The sequence below is a fragment of the Oreochromis aureus genome, linkage group 19 (assembly GCF_013358895.1).
Source record: "Oreochromis aureus strain Israel breed Guangdong linkage group 19, ZZ_aureus, whole genome shotgun sequence".
Classification (NCBI taxonomy): Eukaryota; Metazoa; Chordata; class Actinopteri; order Cichliformes; family Cichlidae; genus Oreochromis; species Oreochromis aureus.
Window position 1 is genome coordinate 9,888,313 of NC_052960.1, and position 15,273 is coordinate 9,903,585.

General features: G+C 39.0%; 1 protein-coding gene across 1 annotated transcript; it reads left to right on the forward strand.

The window, feature by feature from the left end:
- The first annotated feature begins 1,274 nt into the window (after nt 1-1,274).
- zmp:0000000662 (RING finger protein 145) lies at nt 1,275-12,304 on the forward strand. Its single transcript, XM_031737055.2, has 11 exons — nt 1,275-1,557; nt 1,748-2,054; nt 3,841-3,949; nt 5,153-5,244; nt 6,766-7,007; nt 7,272-7,447; nt 7,545-7,685; nt 7,771-7,953; nt 8,032-8,179; nt 8,752-9,108; nt 10,950-12,304. Exons 2-11 carry the CDS (start codon nt 1,886-1,888, stop codon nt 11,781-11,783), a joined length of 2,451 nt encoding a protein of 816 aa, XP_031592915.1. The 5' UTR covers nt 1,275-1,557; nt 1,748-1,885; the 3' UTR covers nt 11,784-12,304.
- The last annotated feature ends 2,969 nt before the right edge of the window (nt 12,305-15,273 follow it).

Sequence of the window (15,273 nt, forward strand, 5' to 3'; positions counted from 1 at the left end):
GCACAATGAAAGAATAAGTTCCTGAACAGGTTCTGTCAAATAGATGCAGATACAGTTTGTGGGAAAGTGTCTCTCGCTTTGAAAATGAACTTCCTCTCTACATGCAGATAAAAGTTAAGGTGACTTGATGCCCACACAGTCAGGAAATTCCACTTTGTTATTTATATATATATAAGAAGTTGCAGTGCATTAGTGCTTCGGAGCCACATGTCACCATCCTAAAGAGAAAGTCAGAGAATGTAATTTTGTTTTTTGGTTAAAAGGAATAATGACTTGGAGAAATCTTGTGTGAAGAATAAGTGAAAAGCAGCCCATGATGTCCAAAAACACTCATAAAGCTGGACGATGATTTGAAATGAAAAGGCCCAGTTTTTAAAAAAAATAAAATTATATTGAGATAAGATAAGACAAACCTTTATTAGTCCCACACGTGACCCATTTTGTTGGGTCATATTGGCCGCAGCCTGCCACTCAAGGAGCTGCTCGGTGCTGTCACAGTCTCCTGCATGGGGTAGGAGATGTTGTCCAACAGGGATGACAGCTAGCCACCACGTGGCTCTTGAGAAACATAACTGTCCACCTCTGGTCTAAATGTTTTTTTCATCTTAAACCACAAAGGATTTTGTCCAAATCAAAAGAAGCACTTGTAAAAGCTCACAATAGTTAGAAAATCTACAAGTAATTAAATTATTCTTCTTATTATTTTTAATTCTTATTGTTTGGTTCAACTTTGAAAAAGATATGAAAAGATTTTTTTACACACTTATTCATTACTTAAATTAGGTGGCTTTTTGCTAGAAGTACTCATAGATCACGGTTAAGTGGATCACGAGACAAGAAAAACAAAAAAACAAAACAAAAAACATAAAAAACCCAACAACATTCCTCTTGAAATGATCGGGTACAGGGACTGGATTGAAAATGGGTCAAAAGCAGTCCATGATATCCAAAGAAAAAACTCTTAAAACTATTTTTCAAGATCACTTTAAAACATTTCAAGAAAATCTGCCTCCTTGGAAATAAATTAAAAGGAAATATAAAGAAACGAGGGGTGGCTCATAACCTTTTGCACATCACTGTACACAATGATCATTATGTCACTTAAGTTGGTTTTGTATACAAAAAATATTATTAGCATTTACTTCTAAAAAAAAAGGCAAGCGCGAAATGCATTTTCTTCCTCCTGTCAACATTACTGAAAATAGTAGTGACAGCCGTCGTGAAAGACGTTACTTTTATTTTGAAATCAAAAATACTTGAACCTGATTGGTGCCTTTCGATGTGACGTCAGGACGGGAAATAGCCACGCAAGCCACTGGAATCATAACATTGCATTTGAAGAGTCTTTACTAACACTGACATCGTGGTTTTAGCTTTTTAATTTCGCTTTTTCTGATGACAGTTATTTCCGCTTATCTCGGAGAAACGGAAGTTAGAGAAAAACTAAAATATATTTGCTAGCAAAACATGCTGTTGGCCGTCGTGAAAGCAGCAACAGCAGCAACTAGCGATAGCTAGCAAATGGCTGCTCGGCTGTGATGTTTGTCACTGAGCGAAGTAAGTGTACCACTGTCACTTTTTTATACAGTATCTACTTTAAAATGTGTTTAATTCGCAGTAGTACTCATGCATTTCTCCAGCAATAAATAATAGTGGCTGGAAATGAGGCGCAAAAGCAGCTAAATAACGGCCTGGCAGCTAAGAGGTTTCTTCTCAGCACCCTAACTTGTGTTTTTGTGTTTTTCAGATGACAAGACGACGAGCAAAATAGTTGTGAAAGTGCTGGAAGCTTGTGACCTGTACAGGGAAACTGTTAGTTAACAGTATGTGACACATGAGCACTCTGCTGACTAAAGAAGGGGGGGGAAAGTTGGTTTAAATCAAGATGCCTCGTCTGGAAGTGCTGGCCAACGTTGCTCTCAGGGTGCCGAGCATACTGGTGCTGGACCTGCTCTACAAATGTGACATTGAAGGTGTAACGGAGCACCTCAAGGCAAAAAATGAAGACATGCTCTTCAAATACAAGTATGTCATCTGGAACATGTATTACATTGGTAAGTTTCATCAAGTAAGGAGCTTGGAGAATAAGTAATGCTCTCTAATGTTAAGCTCCATGGCTTTTATTTGTCTCTCCTAACAAGAATTACATTAATTCACTGAGTCGCCCCCCTTCAAAAAGCTGTTTGCTTCAGAAGAAAGACCTTCTTCTGAAAAGTCTTGGTTTTACTGGAGTTTACTGTGGTGGTCTAAATCAGGGGTGGGCATTTAATTTTCCCAAGGGGCCAAATGAGAAAGTGGGACTGTTGTGGAGGGCTGCACCAATAAGCAGAACTCAATTCTACTCAATATTAATCGGGTCATTACATCTTAAATAATCATATTTTTTTAGAGTATTTTCTGCTTAACCACCTCTGATTTGCCCCAAAATTTTATGGTTTCAAAATGTGAATTTTTTTGCTTTGTAGATAAAATATTTTTATATATGTTTATTTTTTTAACAGGCCCACCCACACACTTTCAGGCCTTATTAAAAAAATATTTTTCACTTTGAAATCTGAGGCGGTGTTTGAATATGATATGACTATCTTATTCAAACAAAGTTTTTAGGACTGATACATTAGATACATGTATGGGTATTGGCTAGTTAAAATATGTTTTCAACAAAAAAAGAAAGCCACCCTGTAAAAAATCACATGAATAGTTTGTAGTTATATTTCACAATAATGTAAAATAAATCATGTGCAATACTTTTTAACATGAAGTTCTTAGTCACAATAATGAAGAAAATTCTGTTTTCATTCCACCTTCATGCTGATATGAGCAAATCTGAATAAAACCAAATTCTGGTGCTTCCAGTTCATATTTTAATCATAACTGAGAAAATAATTGTCATAAATAAATGCATATTTTTCATTTTCAAGATCCAATTTGTAGGCATGCACATTGCTCTCGAGGAGTCTGATAATTCAGGTATAGCTTAAAATATACTGAAAGGCATATAAACAAAACAAGTACCAATAAGATATTCGTGGTCTCTGACTTCAAAGTGCAAAAAAACTTGCAGGAAGTAGGTCAACTGTTTTTCTAAAAAAAAAAACAAAAAAAAAAAACTTGATAAGTATGTCAAACGTTAAGCTAAAATTTTACAGCAATCATTATATATGTTTGAACTTTGGACCATTATATTTTTTGGCAAATCAGAAATGAATGAGCAGAACACCCACGATGATTTGACACTGAAAATGATGTGCATTTTTAAATCTTACGTGCATTACTATGTTTTACCGCTTCTCTTGAAAACCAGAAAGCAATAAAAGAAAATATTGAAAAGGGTCCTGTGAAAAGCAGACACATCGCTTTTTATCACATTTATAAACACTATAAATATTCTTGTTTTTATTCTGTTTCTCTGTTGTGGGAAAAGCAGCTGTAGCGGATTAATTATTTTAATTATTTCATAGTATTTTCTGGGCTGTCATAGTGTGAGGATTTCCTGTGTTTACCTGGCTTGTGTAACTGTAAACTGAATCTATTTAACTTTTGGACTGTTGGCGGGACATACGAGATTTCAAAACCTTATATTAACAGTTTTTAATCAATGAAATCCTCAATAAAAACTACATAGTTTAAGTCTTGACTTAAAAAAAACAGTTAAATATAAACTATTCATGAGGTTTTAGACTCTCGTGGAAGCTTAGCCTGATGGGGAGAGTCAACATTGTCAAAATGATAATAGATATTTATAAGTGACAGTATCTTTTCTATTTCATAATGTTTGTGTGCTTTTAGCTGTGCATCAAACACATAAAAACATCACACTCATTCTCCTTTGTCTTCCAGGTCATTTGATAAATGTGGTGGTGTTAATCCTTCCATTGAGACATATTGTGACGCTGTACCTCCATATTCTCACCGGCCTCCTCCTATACTTGGGGCATCAGATTTCCAAGTGAGATCCTTTGGCACTACTGTTGCAATTCCTAGATGTTTGGGGGTTTGTTTGTTTGTTTTGATTGAATCAGCTTTTCTGACAAAAGCTGTCAGCAATTGCAATGATGCTGCTTTTTTTGTTTATAGTACTATGGAAACGTCTTGAGTTTCCTCTCAGTTATTTATATTTTACTTCCTTTTTCCTTCTAAAGAGTTTTTGTATTTTTAAAGCAGTCTTTAGCAATAGCTCTCCAGGCTTTCTGGAGGTTTTTCAAAGTTTGTTTTTGGACATCGGCTGCTTTTTCACTCATTTTTCAGTCCTGGTAACTGATCCTTTTCAGAGGAATGTGTTTGTTTGTGTCGCCACTTAACGCTGACGTATGAATCATTCAGACATTTAAAAAAGGCACCTATGGTTATTGTCAAAGTGTTATTATGGGAACACTTCGTATATCTCAGCATGGTGTGCACTGTGTTCTTAAAAAAGATGAGGGAACTGGACAAATGGAGCAGTAAGTGACAATTTCTAAAAGTCATGTCATTAAGAAATCTACAAAAAGAAATCAAGCAAAGATCTGACACAGCACCTGTGAGATATAGCATAACCCTTCAATGTACTGTTTGCTGAACTCTCATTAAAAATGGTTTAAGCGGCTGTCAAGAAGCCATTGTTAAGGAAGCAAAACAGGGAGAAAAGGCTTAGGTATGACACAAGAACGGGACTTTAGTGGCAACGGGTATTATGGAATAATTAATCAGTATGCACAGAGGGAGTCAGTAGAGAGGTAAGCGTCTACAGCGATCTGTGAAATATTCTAGAGACTCTGTCATGGTTTTCAGTCAGTGGTGCTGGAGATCTTGTCAAAATTGATGAAATTGTAAATTGAACCCCAAAAAACAGTCAACATCCAGAAAAGCTTTGAAATGTCCCCCAAGAAGCCCAGAGAACTAGTCCTGAAGACTACTTCAGGAAATGATGAGAAAGCTTGTCTTAGAGTTCAGACTGTTGATGAATAAAGGCAGTCACACCAAATATTGATTTTAATGCTCAAATTGTATAAACTCTGTTTTTGCCTGATATACTGTTTGCACATGTTAAAATAAGCTGCTGCACCTGTTTCCCATTTTTATAGCAAAGTATAAAGAAATGAGGGGTAACTCTAAATAAAAAAATGCAGTTTACATGTGTTAGTAAAATGATTTTTGTCTGTTTGTCTTATAGGGATTATGTTCATGAAGAGCTACAGTACGGTTATCAAGGAGCAGTGTATCGTGATTCTTTGGCCTTCAACAGATTTGTCTCTGCAATGACTAGTGAGTACTAAACCATGTATGTAATCTGTTAGAAAGTTAATTAGAAAGCTTTCGATTCCTATAGGCTCACGTTCTAAAAAGGTCTGTGAAAACTGGATTATTTAATGTTCCATCAAAAGAAATCTGGGAATTAAAGCCACTTCTCATGGCAGTTTATACAGTTTGGGGCCTGCTGAAGCCTGTCACAGGTGTTACATTTTTATTTTTTTATTTTTTTTATTTCAAACATTTCAAACATGTGCCTTCACAGTCATTACAAAATATCATTCCATTATTTGTTTGAAAAGGAGTAGGCAGAAGTATTTACTTATTTGTCCCTACCCCCTCAAGTTTTACCTCTCATTCATTTAATTTTCTTTTAGTCTTAAATTAAACAAACAACATATGAAACAAAAGTAAAGCAAAACAAAACAAACATACATAAATCAAAAACAAGAAATAAGCACCACCACAGTATAGTTTCTTTCATATGAAAGATACAGAATGTGTAAATTTGCAGATTCAAAAGTAATGGAAAAACAAACAAACCAAAAAAACCAAAAAAGAAGTACAACACCATTACCAGCAACATTAGCGTCCTGGGTTAACCCTGTTTTCTTCATTCTTATACTTATTTAAAATTAGGTTTTTATATTTTAATTTAAACTGGTTTATGTTTTAACTTTCTTTTATTTCTTCTGTTAGACTGTTCCATAATTTAACTCCTGCAATTGAGATAGACACACTTTTTAAAGTTGTTCTAGCACTTTGTATTTTTAAATTCCATTTCCCTCTTAAGTTATACCCACCTTCTCTTTCTATGAACAATTTACAGATTTCTTTTGGAAGTGCATTTGTATGGTCCCTGTACCCCACATTATTTATTAATCTAATGGCCCTTTTCTGTATTATAGTTATTGTTTGTGTGTTACTTTTGTATGTGTTTCCCCAGACCTCTACACAGTAGCTCATATATGGCAGTAGTAAAGCACAGTATAAAATGTGCAGTGCTTTCTGATCCAACAAATGCTTTGCTTTCCCCAGGATGCCAATTTCCCCGGAACACAAGTAATGTGTGGCTTCCAACAGAGCTTGTGGTCAATGATCACATCAAGAAATTTTATTTCATTTACTCTTTGTAAATATACATTGTCAACACATATTTCTACTTTGATGTTTTTCTTTTGGTTTCCAAATAACATAAATCTGGTTTTATCTAGATTCAATGATAATTTATTTATATCAAACCACTTCTTTAATGTCTTTAATTCCTGTGTGATCATCTCCAAAACCTGTGGCAATTTCACACCTGAACACAGTATATTTGTGTCATCTGCAAATATTACAAACTTTAAAATCTGCGATACTCTGTAGATATCATTTATGTACATAATAAACATCTTTGTTACAGATTTAACAAATCAAAGTTCTCCTTAAATTCCTCAAAAACCGTAATCAGTTGTAAAATAGTGCAGGAAGCATCTGTTGTATTTACTTGTTAAGGTTTCGCTGTTGTGAAGCTGTACTGTTATTTCCTGCCAGGTCAGATTATTCTCAGCACGCTGTGTGCCTTCCTGATGAAGACCAGAAAGGTGTGGTTGTTCTCTGCTCACATGCTCCCCCTGCTGGCTCGACTGTGCACCACGCCTCATGCCACGCTGCTAACGGTCAACGCTTTCTCCATGGGCCTGACTGGAGCGGGGATCACCGTGTTCCTGCTGTCAAATATCTTTGTGCCATACCGTCTCGCAAGGGCTGCCTACTCTGAGCTGCTTCACCTGGAGGTTCTCTTATTCTGATATTCTACTTTTTTTATTTTTCGTATTTCATACCGGACTGTTTTTGTCTTCTGTCGACACAATCACCTTTTATTTGGTTATTATTAAGTATACTAAACTTCTAAATTATACTTTCGGTTGTCTTGATTATATACTAGACTGGAAAACAACCAGTTAATGAACAATATAAATGTAAAAATCTGTGGGGGGGTTTTATTTGTTTGAGGTTTTTTTTTACATTCCTGACCTTATCATGTTTCTTTTCCTCAGGTAATTGAGCTGTACAGACTTCTGGGTGTGGGAATCTCTCTGTGGAACCAGTTTGCTGTCCCAGTCCTCTTCAGTGTCTTCTGGTTTATTCTATTCATTGTCCGGCTGTGCTCAGACATCATGTCCGCTGGTGCCTCAATAGCCCATCAGGGGATCATGTTCTTCCTGCTCACAAGGTGTGAAGGTGTTAATTATATTCCCTTCATTTTGTGTATGTTTAATCCTGACAATATGAACATTATCATCTGTTTCTCATTTGCTTGAACCCCACAGTGTCTCTGAATGTTGTGCAACACCATACTCTCTTTTGGGTCTGACCTTCATGGTGTCCTATCTGGCTCTGGGGCTGCTCAATCTATGCAAGTTTTACCTGGGAGGTTTTGCCGCTGTTCAGAATGAGAATGTCATGCACAGGTAACTGATAATGTAAAGCTGTATCTCTGTGTTATACCTCCTTTATTTTTATTTAATTTTAATTCGTGATCGTTTTTGTTCACAGAGGTGTGACTGAGGGCGTCACTCTGCTCCTCCTCGCCATTCAGACAGGCCTGTTGGATATGCAAGCACTGCAGCGCACCTTCCTCCTCAGCATCATCCTCTTCATTGTGGTGACCTCAACCCTGCAGTCAATGATAGAAATAACAGATCCAGTTATTCTTGCACTGGGTGCATCACGAAACAGGTAAGAGCAGCAACAGTGGTTTTTCTTTTTTTAGCGTATTCCCCTTTTCATTAATTTCTCCTTCATATGTGCTTCTAGGAGTCTGTGGAAACACTTCCGTGGCCTCAGCATGTGTTTGCTTCTCCTGGTTTTCCCAGTGTTTATGGCTTACAAGATCTCCCAGTTCTTCCACATGGATTTCTGGCTCCTCATACTGGTATCCAGCTGCATGCTTACATCCCTTCAGGTAGGAAGTATTTATGTTCTCTCTCTTTTTTCTTTTTTCTTTTTTTTTTTTAGTGTGTTTTAAGTTATGAATACATTCAGGAAGCAATCTTAAATGCAGCTGTGGTAACAGATTTTCCAGAAACTGAAATACAGGGTTAGTTTATTTATATGCTTTTAAATCACTGTCTTTAATTACGGTACTGTGACATTTAAAACAGGACTACTACTGTTGCCATTTAGTCCAGTTGTAAATGTGTGTAGTCATGTCCCAGCAATGCAGTGTTGAATGTGAAAAATGTATAACTTTGTCTCCCCCCACTGGAGGTCAGATGTAGTGCATGTCTACATCGTTAATACCTTTTTGTTTGTTTTTTGTGATATCGTCCTGTTTCTGTACACCTGTGCAGTAACACTAATATGACACCTCCTATAGTTATAAATGGAAAAAGCCATTTAGTAGATAATGTAAGGTCACCTTCACAAACTGAAAAACAAAGAAACTGTTAACATGGCAGAAGCTATAGATTTATACAGGGAGAGGAAGATGACTGCTGACTTGCACATGTAAACAACAATGACTGTTTATTCCAGGTTACAGGCACTATGCTGATCTACTCCCTCTTCATGGTGGAGCTGTTTCGCAGCGACCCAATTGAGAGCCTGGACGAAGTGATCTACTGGGTGAACGCCGTCAGCCGTGTGTTGGAGTTTGTTGTGGCACTGTGCGTGGTGGCTTATGGCACCTGGGAGTCACTCTTTGGAGAGTGGAGCTGGATGGGTGCCTCCGTCATTATCATCCACTCATATTTTAACGTTTGGCTCAGAGCTCAGTCTGGCTGGAGGAGCTTCCTGCTCAGACAGGAAGCAGCTAAGAAGATCAACTCCCTGCCCAGAGCCACAGCTCAGCAGCTGCAGCAGCACAATGACGTGTGCTCCATCTGCTTTCAGGTCAGTTACCCTTGTAGCTTTTGTTTGTAGAAGATAGTTAAAGCTGAGAACCAACAACATAAGATACTGTAAAACCTCAAACACAGACCTAACCCTCATTTGGCTGTGAAAACTACACTCGTGTAGTTTCTACACAAAATGACGCAAAGGATCCAATGAACTTGAGTAGGTGGTTTAGGTTTTTACTTATTTTGTTCAATTATCTGACCCCATTTCGGTTTAGAAATAGTCCAAGCCCCCTTGAATGACCTGATGGCCTTAATTTTTATATGTTTTGTTTGTTTGTTTGTTTGTTTGTTTGTTTGGGGTTATCATGACATCTGTTTCCTCTAAACCACCACCTCTTTTAGTTGCTGTTTAAGTCTTACACAGCACTATGCTATGAAATATTGCGAAAAACAAAATAAAACTCTGTGCAATCACATTTTGTGAGTTTTGGATTTTGAAAATTGTTCTTCCACATTTCAGCATTCATGATTAAAAAAACAAACAAAAACTATTTAATCCAAAAGTAATCATCAGTGATTTAAAATTTGTGCATGTTACACAAAATAATGCAATTAAAAATTCAACAGAAAACTTCAAATTTCAAGCGGCTGACACGCCATGCTTGGGTTTGGTTAATAATTAGACTGTGTGGATTATGTAGCAAGAGGACTGGCAGGCTTTGAGTTGCTAAATGTGCCCTCAGTTCACCTACATATCAGACACAAAGTGCTTTCTTGATTACATTATTGATACTTATGAAAATACATAAATGCTTGCTTAATAAAATATACTTAAATTTAGTTTGGTTTTTTTTCTCTGAATACTTTGACTTCCATGGTAAATTGAGGCATTTTTGCTAAAGTTTGATAAAATTATTTAAACAATATAAAAAGAGTGTTTACTGAAATGATCCCAGATAAAGATGATGATGCATTTTAGTTGTTCAGTGCTGAAGGCCAAAATTAATTTAAAGTATCTTTACATTAACATAACAGTTGTCAGGTTATTGTAGGTGCTTTAGGTTTTACCATTTACTTATTATAATCAGTGTGTCATTTTGTATTGGGAGATTAATTAAAAGTTGTCATGGGTTGATACTTGATTTTTGACAGTGTTCCGCGTTTGTTGTCATGACTACTACTTTGCATATACCGTATAATAGCTGATTTTGTGTGTGTGTGTGTGTGTGTGTGTGTGTGTGTGTGTGTGTGTGTGTGTGTGTGTGTGTGTGTGTATTTTTGAGGTTTGTTATTCCTGTTTTTCCAGTTTGGCATCCGGGACACTTCTTTGGCCTTGAGTTTGTTTTTTGTTTTTCTGGTCAAAACAAGTTCATAATATCTCTAGTAGTCAGTAGTTAGTTATCAAGGAAGTTCCTACAGAAAATATGTGAAGACCTGAAAAAGATAAGACTTTATTGACCGTCATGGAAAATTTATTACTTGTGTTAAAGCAGGATAGAAGTAAGCTGTTGGGGGACAAGAAAACTATTAAATTGACTGATATTAATGCAAAATAAATTAGAGGTAAATGAAGAGAAGTCACATGAAAAAATAAACGTCTCATAAAGAAATGAAAAGGGGGGAAAAAACCCAACAAAAACAAAGTGTTGTTCATAAGAGGAAGTAGGAGGATGCAAATGCTTAATAATTCCTACGCTTGTCTAGCTCATCTTATATAGATGTTTTGATTATTTATACAACCTAATATCTACACATATGATACAAATAAATATTCCTATCTAATACACAGACTTGTTATATTAATATAAACTTTTATATGTTGATTGATAATTATATATCATTTTTATATTCATTTTGTTTATTTATTTATGTTTATTTATTTATTTTTTACAGGAAATGAGCTCTGCCGTGATCACATATTGTGGACATTTCTTCCATTCTAACTGCCTCCGCAAATGGCTGTACGTTCAGGAGACGTGCCCCATGTGCCACCAAACGGTACGACCGACACCGCCGGGTCAGAGCCAGGCTTCAGCTGACAGTCCCGCCGCTCCACCTCAGAGAGACGCGGGGCCTGATCCAGCTGCATCAGAGGGAGATCAGAAGCTGGATACAGCAACAGTGCAGGAGACACAAAGCAACAGTGTAACTCCTGATGACACTGAGCAGCGGGAGGGAAGGGAAAACTTTGAGGATGGAGAAAATAGCGAAACCCATCAGGGTCCTAATTACAGCCCCAGTGGGGACTGTGTTGAATGTGTCCATCCAGTGCATTCAGGGGACCTTTCAAGTTCTCATACGCCTCAAAATAAAAATCCTCCCAACACACCCAACCAAGCTGAGGAGAGTGGTAAGGACTCCATACTGCCATCTACCCTGAAAACTGTTAAAACAGAGGGACAGTCTGCCTCTGAACTAGCAGAGGTTGAGGACAGCATTCATTTCAGTCCTAGATGTGATGGGACAGCTGAATCATGGAAGAGCTTCAATTCACCAGAGGCAAACAATACAGAGAAAAATCAAGAGGGAATCTCAAGTGGAAAAACACTTGTTGACAGTCCATCATCTGTCCAATCATGTAATAAAAACTCAGAACTCTGCACTGATCGTGCCCAAAGTTATAAAGGTAGCTACACATATTCAGACTCGGAAAGCCTCAGAGAGGTTGAACCTGCTCCACAGAGCCTTGAGCTCAGCCCATGTAGAAGCACAGACACTAGTGACTGACTGCCCTGTACCAGTGCCTTGAAGGGTATAAAAGCATAATTCTCAATAATAGGAAATTAAAAACATTTGGCTTTGTGTGAACCAATAGATTGGGGGGAAAAAAATACCAGACAGTATAATGAATGTGCTTTGGTCTAACAAATAATGTGTATCTCGACTAAATAATGAGATTAAATTGTGTTCGATAAATGTACAACTTTAAAGAAAATGTTAAATCAAGATCATGTTTAATAAAAAAAATGTAACTATAAAGCATTGATCTTATATCACTATTTACTGAATTTTAGAAGGTTACAACTAAAGATGTTTTCTTGGAGAAATCACATTTGTTTCCTTTTCATGTCAGTTTTCTCGCTCAAGGTTGGGTAGCATTTTTGATAAAGAAATGTGGCAAAGAGAAAAGCTTCAGCAGGTGTCTTTTTATTTATGAATCAGCTGTTTGTACTCGGCCTCCCATATTAAATGACTGCTCTCAACTTGTCCCCCTCGTACTCCCTATAATAAAAATCCGCACAGACGCACAGTGACATGGCTTATTTCGCTCACTAAGCTGTGAAAGTTCAGGAAAAAAATGAATGAAAAATCTGTCTGCTTTATTGATTTCAGTATTTGTTGCATTGTTCATGGGCTAAAAACAACCTTTTGGACACGCATACCACATCAAGTTAAAATTGAACATTTAATTAAGGGGGGGAAAACAACTTAAATCTGCTGCCATCTCTTTCATGAACTTTAAATACAAACTATACGATGCAAGTCTTGAGCCAACCCTCATTTCTTTCAAATTTGCTTCCAAGGAACCACATATTCTTGTAATTTTTTTAAGTGGTCACTTTGGCTCTTTTTTTCGCTTATTTTCAGTCCAGTCCTTGTACCTGACCATTTTCAGAGGAATGTTTCCTTCACTGGAGAGGACAGTGCAGACAGTAGAGTGAGGGGAATGACACATGCGAAATGATCTTGGGTAGACTCAAGCCCACCACTGTACAGTGAGGACTCTAGCCTTTAGTACATGGGCTACCTGTTGAACCAGGTAAGCTATAGCAGGATCATTAACTGAGTTTAAAGACAAGGATGAGACTGACCATCAGCCAGTGAGGAGTTACCACACCAGATCATCTATACCCTCCTCTGTCACACTAACACTCTGCATGGCCTCCTTCACCACATCCATGAAATTTCTTTGCGGTCCTTCTCTTTTCTTCCTGCCTGGCATCTCCATATTCAACACCCTTTTTCCAATATGTTCTGTTCATTTTCTAACTATCCCAGCCTTGTCTCTTTAACTTTGGAAACCACTCAACCTGAGCTGTTCCTCGGATGTACTCATTTCTAAACTTGTCCCTTCTGGCCACCCTCAGTGAAAATCTTAGCAACTGTGCCTCTTGTCTTTTGTTAGTGCCACCATCACCGAATAATACATTATAGCAGGCCTCATTACCCTCTTGTAAACTTTCCCTTCCACTCTTGCTGCTATTCATCTGTCATAAATCATCACCCCTGACACTCACCTCCATCCACTCCACCCTCTCCTTTTCACGTCTCTTTTGCATTGTCAGTTGTTTTTCTGATGGCTGAACGAGGTATTTGATCCATCTTAACAACTTTCATTGCTCTTTGCTCCAGAGCATCCATACACCTCTGCAGGCTCACTTCCACCTTCTCCCTGCTCTCACTACAGAGGAGTCATTCAGCCATGCTGAACTATAGAGAGCCACACATCTGTTCGAATTCAGATAAATATGAAGGCATGCCGGCTCGGACGTCGCCCGGATCAACAAGGTCCGCGTCAGGTGTTGAGGAACCAGGGCACCCTGACGAGAAGTGGGCTACTGGAACAAGAAGGCATCGGTGGGCAAGAGACGAAAACAGGGCGTTGTTGGAATGTTACTACGCAAGTAACCCTGGCAGAAGGGGTTACATGAATAGGATGAGGGAACTGTGGATTCTTTGATACCCAACATCCACAATGACGGCGAAACAACTAGTAGCTCAGTGTTCCAACATTCGAAAGAAGGGACTGCTCTCACAGCTAGAGATTGACGAGGTACAACATAAATGCTACGGCAAGGGGGAGCCAGGACGCCAGGTCACGGGGGAGATATCATCACCCCCACCCGAGATTGGGTACCAAGCCCCAAGTGCGATAGGAGAAGGATCGTTGAGTGCGAGAGGAACTGACCTGAAAGATAGGATCATGGCCAAGCTTGAAACCTGGACCCCCCGTAGCCAGTTACCAAGATTACATGAAGTACCCTCAGAAGGTCTGCTAGATGATGTTAATGCAGCACTACGGACGATACCTACAGCCACGATTAGCGAGACTAACAAACTGATCTACAATACGGCAGCAGTGATCAGTGAGATGCTTGGCTACAAGTTGAACAGCCACAAGGGGCAGTACCCTCCATGGAAAAGGAGGCTAGAGGCTAAAATCAAGGTAGCACGGAGGGAGGTCAGCCAACTATCAGAGTTGCAGAAAGGCACAATGAAGAAGATGCCTAAGAAGTACAGCAAGCTGTCCATACCTGAGGCCTTGGAAACTGCCAAGCAAAGACTCACAGCCTTGAGGAGGTACACCCGAGAGATAGAAGGCAGGAGAATAAACCAGCTGTTCTCCACAGAACCAGCAAAGGTGTACTCTCAGTGGCAAGGGAACAATAAGAGAACAGCACCACCAAGGCTGGAGACGGAGCAATACTGGAAGAGCATATGGGAGAAGGACGCAACCCATAACGGCAATGCTCAGTGGCTAGTGGATCTGAGGGCAGACCATAGCAACCTCCCTGAACAGGGTCCAGTAACCATCACGGTGGCAGAGCAAGGGTCTCTAGTATGAAGAGTTGGACAGCACCAGGACAGCACCAGGACAGCACCAGGCCCTGACATGGTTCACGCCTACTGGCTGAAGAAGCTGACTGCACTCCATGAGCATCTGGCAGCACAAATGAACCAGCTGTTAGTTGACAAGAGACACCCGGAATGGCTAACCAAAGGTCGGACGGTCCTGATCCCCAAGGACCCCAAGAAGGGACCGGTCCCATCCAACTACCGACCAATAACCTGCCTCAGTACTACATGGAAGCTCCAGTCAGGCATCATATCGGCTAAGATGAACGGATACATAGGTCAATACATGAGCGGGGCACAGAAAGGGATTGGCCAGAATACCAGAGGCGCAAAACACCAGCTACTGGTAGACAGAACAGTCAGCCGAGACTGCAAGACCAGGCTGACCAACCTGTGCACTGCCTGGATTGATTACAAGAAGGCCTATGACTCGATGCCCCACAGCTGGATACTGGAATGCCTAGAATTGTACAAGATCAACAGGACCCTAAGAGCCTTCATCAGGAACTCAGTGGGGATGTGGCGTGGTGAGATCATTAACAAGACTGGCTACGGATACCGACTACGGAACGGAGCAGTTGTCAGCCACCTCCTGTACATGGATGACATCAAGCTGTATGCCAAGAGTGAACGAGACATC